This window comes from Gadus morhua, chromosome 17, assembly GCF_902167405.1.
Source record: "Gadus morhua chromosome 17, gadMor3.0, whole genome shotgun sequence".
Taxonomy (NCBI): Eukaryota; Metazoa; Chordata; class Actinopteri; order Gadiformes; family Gadidae; genus Gadus; species Gadus morhua.
In genome coordinates, this window is record NC_044064.1 from 6,452,018 (window position 1) to 6,460,222 (window position 8,205).

General features: G+C 49.9%; 1 protein-coding gene across 2 annotated transcripts in view; it reads right to left on the reverse strand.

Moving 5' to 3' along the window:
- Window positions 1-629: 629 nt before the first annotated feature.
- trim2b (tripartite motif containing 2b) overlaps window positions 630-8,205 on the reverse strand; it is a 10,724-nt gene continuing 3,148 nt past the window's right edge. For both annotated transcript variants that reach the window (XM_030338100.1, XM_030338101.1), the window contains exons 2-14: window positions 6,167-6,652; window positions 5,746-5,897; window positions 5,377-5,557; window positions 4,798-5,057; window positions 4,356-4,494; window positions 3,818-4,003; window positions 3,414-3,612; window positions 3,138-3,241; window positions 2,655-2,822; window positions 1,860-2,028; window positions 1,635-1,705; window positions 1,406-1,546; window positions 630-846 (exon numbers count right to left, since the gene is read on the reverse strand). In XM_030338100.1, the coding sequence (XP_030193960.1) occupies window positions 694-846; window positions 1,406-1,546; window positions 1,635-1,705; window positions 1,860-2,028; window positions 2,655-2,822; window positions 3,138-3,241; window positions 3,414-3,612; window positions 3,818-4,003; window positions 4,356-4,494; window positions 4,798-5,057; window positions 5,377-5,557; window positions 5,746-5,897; window positions 6,167-6,268 (2,025 nt within the window). In that variant the 5' untranslated portion in view covers window positions 6,269-6,652 and the 3' untranslated portion in view covers window positions 630-693. The remainder of the gene's footprint in view (window positions 847-1,405; window positions 1,547-1,634; window positions 1,706-1,859; window positions 2,029-2,654; window positions 2,823-3,137; window positions 3,242-3,413; window positions 3,613-3,817; window positions 4,004-4,355; window positions 4,495-4,797; window positions 5,058-5,376; window positions 5,558-5,745; window positions 5,898-6,166; window positions 6,653-8,205) is intronic.

An 8,205-nucleotide genomic window follows, 5' to 3' on the forward strand; every position in this document is an offset into this window, starting at 1 on the left:
GCAATCATAGTCAAGCATTGATCTTAATGACAAAGATAGTCATGACTACTATGTCTACAAAACGTAAAGAAAGATCAAACATTCCATAATCATACAATCGTAATATACACAGCATTAGTCATGAGTCAACCACATGGATTACTTTGTTCATTTTAAGGCAAAGTAGTACACCGTGGAGGGGAAATATATCGGTAACATTAGCTGATAAATGTAAGCTCATGACTTCTATGAACTTTTAAGACGTGAACATTCAGTCATTTCCTAATCCCAGACCACAAACAATAAACCACAATGCATTGTGGGAAGACAAATTACATTAAAGCCGAGGCTAAAGTTAGCTCAGTCCATATCATGGTCACATAGTCATAGTCCTTGTAGGGAACAACAAGTAATCATTGTAACAAGAATGATCAATATTGTTCAATTTTGACATCTTTCACATGCTCCCCTCCCTCCCTCCCAGCCTCCCTCCCTCCCTCCCACCCTCCCTCCCCCCGGCACCCTCCCTCCCTCCCACCGTCACCCTCCCTCCCTCCCTCGCTCCCTCCCTCCTTCCGGTTCCCTCCCCCTCTCTCTCCCTCCCTCCCTCTCTCTCTCCTTCCCTCCGGCTCCCTCCTTCCCTCCCTCTCTCCCTCCCTCCGGCTCCCTCCTTCCCTCCCTCTCTCCCTCCGACTCCCCCCCTCCGTCTCAGTTCTACTGCAGGTAGCGGTAGACTTTGAAGCAGTGGTTCCCAGAGTCGGCGACCACCACGTGGCCGGCGGAGGTGAGGGCCAGGCCCTGGGGGCCGTACAGGGGGTCCGCAGACGTGTTGATGTAGGACAGGAAGGAGCCGCTCCCGTCGAACACCTGAAACACCACATGGTTAGTTGGGGTTTGAATCCTGGATGGGAGGATCAAGGATGGTGTGCATTCTTCCTTCTCTCTCTCTCTCTCTCTCTCTCTCTCTCTCTCTCTCTCTCTCTCTCTCTCTCTCTCTCTCTCTCTCTCTCTCTCCCCCCCTCTCTCTCTCTCTCTCTCTCTCCCCTCTCTCTCTCTCCCCCCTCTCTCTCTCTCTCTCTCTCTCTCTCTCTCTCTCTCTCTCTCTCTCTCTCTCTCTCTCTCTCTCTCTCCCCCCCTCTCCATCTCTCTCTCTCTCTCTCTCTCTCTCTCTCTCTCTCTCTCTCTCTCTCTCTCTCTCTCTCTCTCTCTCTCTCTCTCTCTCTCTCTCTCTCTCTCTCTCCCCCTCTCTCTCCCTCTCTCCCCCTCTCTCTCCCTCTCTCCCCCTCTCTCTCTCTCTCTCTCTCGCTCTCTCTCTCTCTCTCTCTCTCTCTCTCTCTCTCTCTCTCTCTCTCTCTCTCTCTCCCCCTCTCTCTCTCTCTCTCTCTCTCTCTCTCTCTCTCTCTCTCTCTCTCTCGCACTCTCTCACTTGTATTCTGCTGTTGCCCCAGTCCGCCACTATGATGTTTCCGTTGGCATCCACGGCGACGCCGGTTGGAGCGTTGAACTGCCCGTTCCCCTCGCCGTTCGACCCGAACTTCAGGACCAGCTCCCCGTCCGGTGTAAACACCTGACCAACACAAAACAGGAAACCAGTCAGACCAACGCAGGAAACCAGTCAGACCAGCAGAACCAATGAAGGGTGGAGCAACGCTCACCTTGACGGAGTGGTTGTGGAAGTCCGTCACGATGATCTCATTGTTGTTGTTGACAGCAGCAAAGTGGGGACCTAGAGAAACACAACAAAGCAACCACAGTCTTCACTGGTTCTACTGGGAGCTTCCCAGTCCATCCAGTGTCTTCGACTGGTTCTACTGGGAGCTTCCAGGTAGAACCACAGTCTTTTACTGGTAACATTGGTTAGGATCGACAATCGATTATACCTGCAAACTGCTTGTCCCCGTTGCCACGGCTACCAAACTTGGAGATGAGCTTCCCGGTGGGCTGGAAGATGAAGACGGTGCAGGACTTGTTGTCTACGACGATCACGTGACCATTATGATCCACCGTCACGCCCTTGGGCCCCATCAGCCTGCTGGAGCCCAGCTTGGCCTGAGCGGCCGACAGATTAGGAGACTTGCATCTAGTCAAGGCTACCTTGAACTAGTGCGAGGAGGGGGTTGCTAAGGGTACCTTGAGCTAGTGCGAGAAGGGGGTTGCCAGGAACTAAAGAAATAAAACTAACCTTGCACTCGCATGAATCATCGCATTTTGGAGGGACTACTTTCTCAGCAGCAGCGGAATTTAACCTAGGTATCAGTCCGCCGCTGCGGTAGCCTACTACCAGGAAAATAACACTGCTGCTGAGACACAGCGAGTCCCTCAAAATGCAATGCAATGCAAGGTTGGTTTTATTTCTAACATTATTCTATCAACACAGACATTTACATCGACCGTCTGGTGTTATAGTTGATTTGCCTAGGGTGTACTCTGGAGTGGGTAAGAGTTTTATTAGTTTTATACGTTTTATTAGCAGGCTATTAGCATTGCCCGTTGCCGTGCGCTAGCCTAGTACGAGCAAACTCTGCAACTGGAAGGACTGAATGAAATGTGTTAAACTGTCTCCAATGATAAAGAACACCAAGGCTAACTTGGGAATCAAGCCCTATGTCCAAAATTCCGAACTACCCCTTTAAGGCTACCTTGAACGAATGCGAGGAAGCGGTTGCCAAGGTTACCTTGAACTTGCCGTCGCTGGTGAAGATGCTGACCCACTTGTTGTCGTAGTCGGCGATGATGATGTCACCGCTGGGGTGCACCGCCACGCCTGTAGGACGCTGCAGTTGCCCTGGCGACCGACCTCTGACCCCAAACCGGCTCTTAAACTCTCCTTCGTTGGAGAAAATCTATGCACACGCACACACGTGTACTTAAATACACATACACTACATACACACATAGGTACACGGAAAACATATCCGACTCAGTATGTGCATAGTTCTGTGTGATTGTGTGAGCGTGGCAGTGTATGTATGTGTGGGGGGGTGGGTGTATGTGTGTGTCTGTGTGTGTGTGTGTGTGTGTGTGTGTGTGTGTGTGTGTGTGTGTGTGTGTGTGTGTGTGTGTGTGTATGTGTGTGCGCGCGCGCGCGCGTGTGTGTGTGTGTGTGTGTGTGTGTGTGTGTGTGTGTGTGTGTGTGTGTGTGTGTGGGTGCATGCTACCTGAACACACTGGTTGTTGCTGTCAGCGATCAGTATTTTCCCAGTGGAGGAAGCTGCAACGCCCTGAAGGTTAGTAAACTCTCCTCTGTTCCTCCCCTTGGACCCTAGAGACAGACAGACAGGTTGACAGACAGGTCAGTATACAGAGGACATTATGAAAAGTTTTTTTTTTTTATAAGTTTGTGTGTCTGTGTGTGTGTGTGTGTGTGTGTGTGTGTGTGTGTGTGTGTGTGTGTGTGTGTGTGTGTGTGTGTGTGTGTGTGTGTGTGTGTGTACCTATCCTAAAGATGAGGTCATCCTCTATAGGGTTGTGTGTTTTGCGTCTGGGCGTGCCCAGTGCGCTGCTTGCTCTCTTGGAGGCCTTCTTCTTCTGAGCAGGGGACTTTCCTCGGCGCTTGGCCCCCTCGGAGGAGCCTGTGGATGGGGTGGCGTTGGCCGCCGAGCTGGTAGCTGTGGTGGTGGGAGGGGAGGACACCTGGGCCCGCCATGCAGCCACGACATGTTTAAATATAGACATCGAGGTTTATAGAGATCCATATGTCTATTTAGATTTAATCTCCGACATAAAGATATTTAATGACGAAATGAGTTATGCCACAGCATTGCTTGGATTAAAAGATTAATGAACGAATGAATCAATTAATTATTAATAAAAGTATGATATTAATGTAGTCTCGTACGTCAGGGTCTATGTCACATGGTCTTCTGACGGTCAGTTTGAAGGGACTTCCTTTGATGTGTTGGTCATAGAGCCGGAGAGCCAATGAGAAGTGTCCTTCCTTGGGCAGTGTGTAAATAAACTCATACGTCCCGTTCTTATGGTCCAGGATATCACCGTCCACCATGCTGCCGTCTGGGGTGAATACCTGCACACACACACACGCACGCACACACACACACACACACACACACACAGGAACACACACACGCACACACATATACAGACACTCACACACACAAAAACGCACACACAACAAGTTGCTTTTAAAATTGAGTATGTGCAGCAAGGAAAAAGTGTGCATGTGGCTGTGCGTGTGCGTGTGCGTGTGTGTGTGTGTGTGTGTGTGTGTGTATGTGTTGCCGTATGTGGATGTGGCTGTGCGTGTGTGTGTGTGTGTGTGTGTGTGTGTGTGTGTGTGTGTGTGTGTGTGTGTGTGGGTGTGGGTGTGGGTGTGGGTGTGGGTGTGTGTGCGTGTGAGTGTGCATGTGTGTATGTACCTCCGCTGAGAGTAGTGCATTGCCACTTCTGCATGCTCCTCCTGATTTGTCTCTGGTCACTATGGTAACAGAGGCCGGCTGTCCCACAATGCACTGCTCCAGACCTGCTCCCATAGCCTCACTCTGGCTCGCCACCGCACTGGAATAATGACATCTTCTGCTTATCAACGTGACATCTTCTGCTTATCAACGTGACATCCTCTGATAACCAACGTGACATCAACTGATTATGAAAATGACGTCATCCGACTATCAAAATGACGTTGGAATATCCCAGTGACATCATCATATGTTGCCTGTGCTATCAGCGGTGCCCAAGCTCTCACCTTCCGCTAACAACGGTAGCATAGCGATGGCTCTCAGCTGGTGCTTAGGACGGTACCCTAGCGCTAGCTGAGCTCTCACCTGTTGCTAAGGACGTTAGCATAGCACTAGCTCTCACCTGGTGCTCACAACTGCCCCCAGGTTGTGGATGGACTTCCTCAGGCCATCTGTCTCCAGGATAAGGTCCAGCTGGTCGTTCTCCTCCGGGTGACACGGCAGGCCCTGATTGGTCAACTCTTCCAGCCGCTCCGCCAGGCCTTGCTCAGCCTGCAGGCTCGCGGCGCAGGCCTCCCCAGCCAAGGTCTCCTCTGTCTGGGTACAGCTGTCCTGGATGTCCCCCTCCCCCCGCAACAGGCTGTCCACCTGGGCCTGCAGCACCTGGGGTGGAAGAGGAGAAGGAGGAGGAAGCGGTAAGCCTGAGGTCCTGTTGGAATGATACATTACTAGAATACTACTGCAAATTCTACACAGTAACATCACCTTCTGTTTGAGGCCGTAGTTGCTGATACTACACATAAACATCACTTTCTGTTTGAGTCCATAGGTGCTCAAACAACTTTCTGGGTATTAAGACGACTAATAATACAGAACTTCTGTTCTTAGGCCGTTGGTACTAATTCTACTAGTAGTACTGTAGTAGTACCTTCTGTTTGAGGCCGTAGGTACTAATTCTGCTAGTACTTTATCCTCGTACTACCTTCTGTTTCAGGCCGTAGGTGACCTCCAGCTCCATCATCAGGACGCTCTTCCTGACGTCCAGCTGTTTGTGAAGATCCTCAAAGCTGGACTGGATGTCCTCCTCGATGGACGTCCTCTGATTGGTCAGCTGCTGCAGGATCTCCTTAACCAACGACAGCGTGTCTGAGATCTGAGGGAGTCTGAGAGGGAGAGAGAGAGAGGGAGAGGGAGAGAGAGAGAGGTAGAGAATTTCATACAATTACTGTCGTGAATTCCTTACATACATTATAAAAAACGTGTTAACAACTAATTCTCAGTTCAACTCGGGGATGTGGCTATGCCATAGTTACATTTTTATGACTACGGATGGACACAGTTACAAACACACCTTGTCTTGGCTGACTCCAGTCTGTCCTTAAGGGCGGTGCGCTGCAGTTCCAGGGCCGGCCCGATGGGGGCGGTCGAGTGCCCCTCATGGTCCCCACTAATACAGTCGTCACACACCGCACAGGAGCACTCACTGCAGTACAGCTCCACCACCTGGGAGAGAGAGGGATGGAGGGAACCATCATTATAAAAAAATTAATGAAACCTAATACCTTGATTGATAGTGCTAATAATAATAATACAATAATAATTAGGATTATAAAAGTTATAATAATGATAATACCTTATATGATCAAATAATACATTATATAAAAATACGAATAATAATAATAATAATTTACCAGTTTTTTATAGCGCTTTTCTAAGTACTCAAAGACGCTTATAATGCTATAACGCTATAATGAATATACTACTAATAATACCTTTCCAGTGTGGAGCAGGCAGCCGTTGGGGTCGGGGGGCGGGGCTTCCAGGACGGTGCATTCCTCACTGCTGCTCTCTGGGGACGGTTGGTGTTTTTCCATCAGGCCACTCCCCCAGCACCAGGCCAAGCCCCTCCGTCCGCACCACCCTTCGGGGAGGGGCTTAACCACCAGACACGCCCCGTGTTCCAGTGGGAGGGGTTTAGCCTCCAGACAGACCCCCTCGTTTGCTTGGGGGGAGGAGCTTAACTTTTGGTACTTTCGTTCCAAAACTTTGAGAAGAGATTCACTTTTGAATTCTCCTCCTGCGTCATTGCGTTAATCTTGTACTCCTTTAGTGATTTGCTTGTGGTCAGGATTCAACAATCAGATGTCGGTAGCACTGGAGAGGTCAAGGTCCGAAAGATGCTCTCTGCTGATAGGCTGACAGGGCTCTGTGGGGTCACTGAGGGGTCACTCAGAAGTCACCCTGGACATAGGTGTGTCCTGGACAAGAAAAGAAGGGAAGACATGACAGGAACTTATATCCATAGCAATAATAATGATATAATATATACAGGGCCGGCGCTGGCCGTTTCGGTGCCCGAGGCGATTCGACATTAAATTGTGCCCTGGACAGGACTTCCGAGCGGGAGGGGGATTAGTGCGCCATAACTATTAATACCCCGCCCCCTCCCTAGTCTGTTCAATTTGGGAACAATTTTGCTTGTTTCGTATATTATTAATTAATTAATTAGGGGCGCCACCAGAGGGCCCCCCCAACACATTTGCCGCCCTAGGCGGCATAGGCGACCTATGTGATCGCCGGCCCTGACTATATATATTTGGATACATATATTGTAGTACTATCCATAGACAAGGGGTGCTACATACAGCCAACGGATGCTAGATGTAGCTAACAAATGCTACATTTAGCTAACTGCGTTGTTTTGGATTTTGGAAACAAGCAGCAGAAAATATGAGTTTTGGCCAGATTGACCATGAGACCAGAGAGAGGGTTAGTCTCTGAAATAGGTTATACAGCCGTTACAGAGGGTTAGTCTCTGAACCACACAACCAATAAGACCAGGAGAGAGGGTTAGTCTCAATGGCGTAAATATCGACGGTGCAACCGGTGCAGCTGCACCGTGGCCCAGACGCCGTCAGGGGCCCATGGAGGTAGAAAAAAAAAGGAGCTGTCCAGCTCGGCATATGCGACCTAGGCGATCGCCTAGGGCGGCAAATGTGTCGGGGGCGCCCTCTGGTGGCGCCCTTAATAATTAATCGCCTAGGACACCGAAACGGACAGCGCCGGCCCCGATGGTGACAATAGCATTTCTCTCGAGTGGCTGTGCGTGTGTGTGTCCAAGCGTGTGTCTGTGCGTGTGCTTGTGTTTAGGGCGGGGGCGGGGGCACAAAAAAAACAATTCACCGGGGCCTATCACCATGATGTTACGTTGCTGGTTAGTCAATGAATCCAGGTGACAAACAAACCAGGAGGGAGGGTTAGTGTCCGAACCATAAGACCAGGGGAGAGGGTTTCACTTATTTCCCTCTTAATTGATTCACTCCTAATCTCTGATTGTCCTCACTCTCCTTGATTGTTTTCACCCTCATTAACATTCCCCTCCTAGTTTATGTAGTCAGTGTGTTTCCCTTCCTTTGTACAAGTTTGTCTTTGTTCTTGGTTTCAGGCGTCCCAGCATTTCCTGAGTGATTATTACGGTTCCCGGTTTTGTGATTCCTGCTTGTTTACTCCCGACTACGTCTTTGCCTTCTCCCTACCGGATTGTTGGCCTGATCTCCGACTGACTACCTGTGTACCGACCCACTAAGCCCTGTCTTCTCCTCGCAGGATTGGTTGCCTTGATCGTCAACTGATTTCCTGTGTACCGACCTATCTTCTTGTAAAGACTCTTTTTTCTACCAAGAATTTTGCCTCCTTAGTTGCCTCCTGAGCCCTTTTCCCCTGTCGCTCACACAGCCGCTAAAGAGGGGTTGGTCTCTGAACCACACGACCAATTAGACCAGGAGAGGGTTAGTCTCTGAACCAAGAGAGG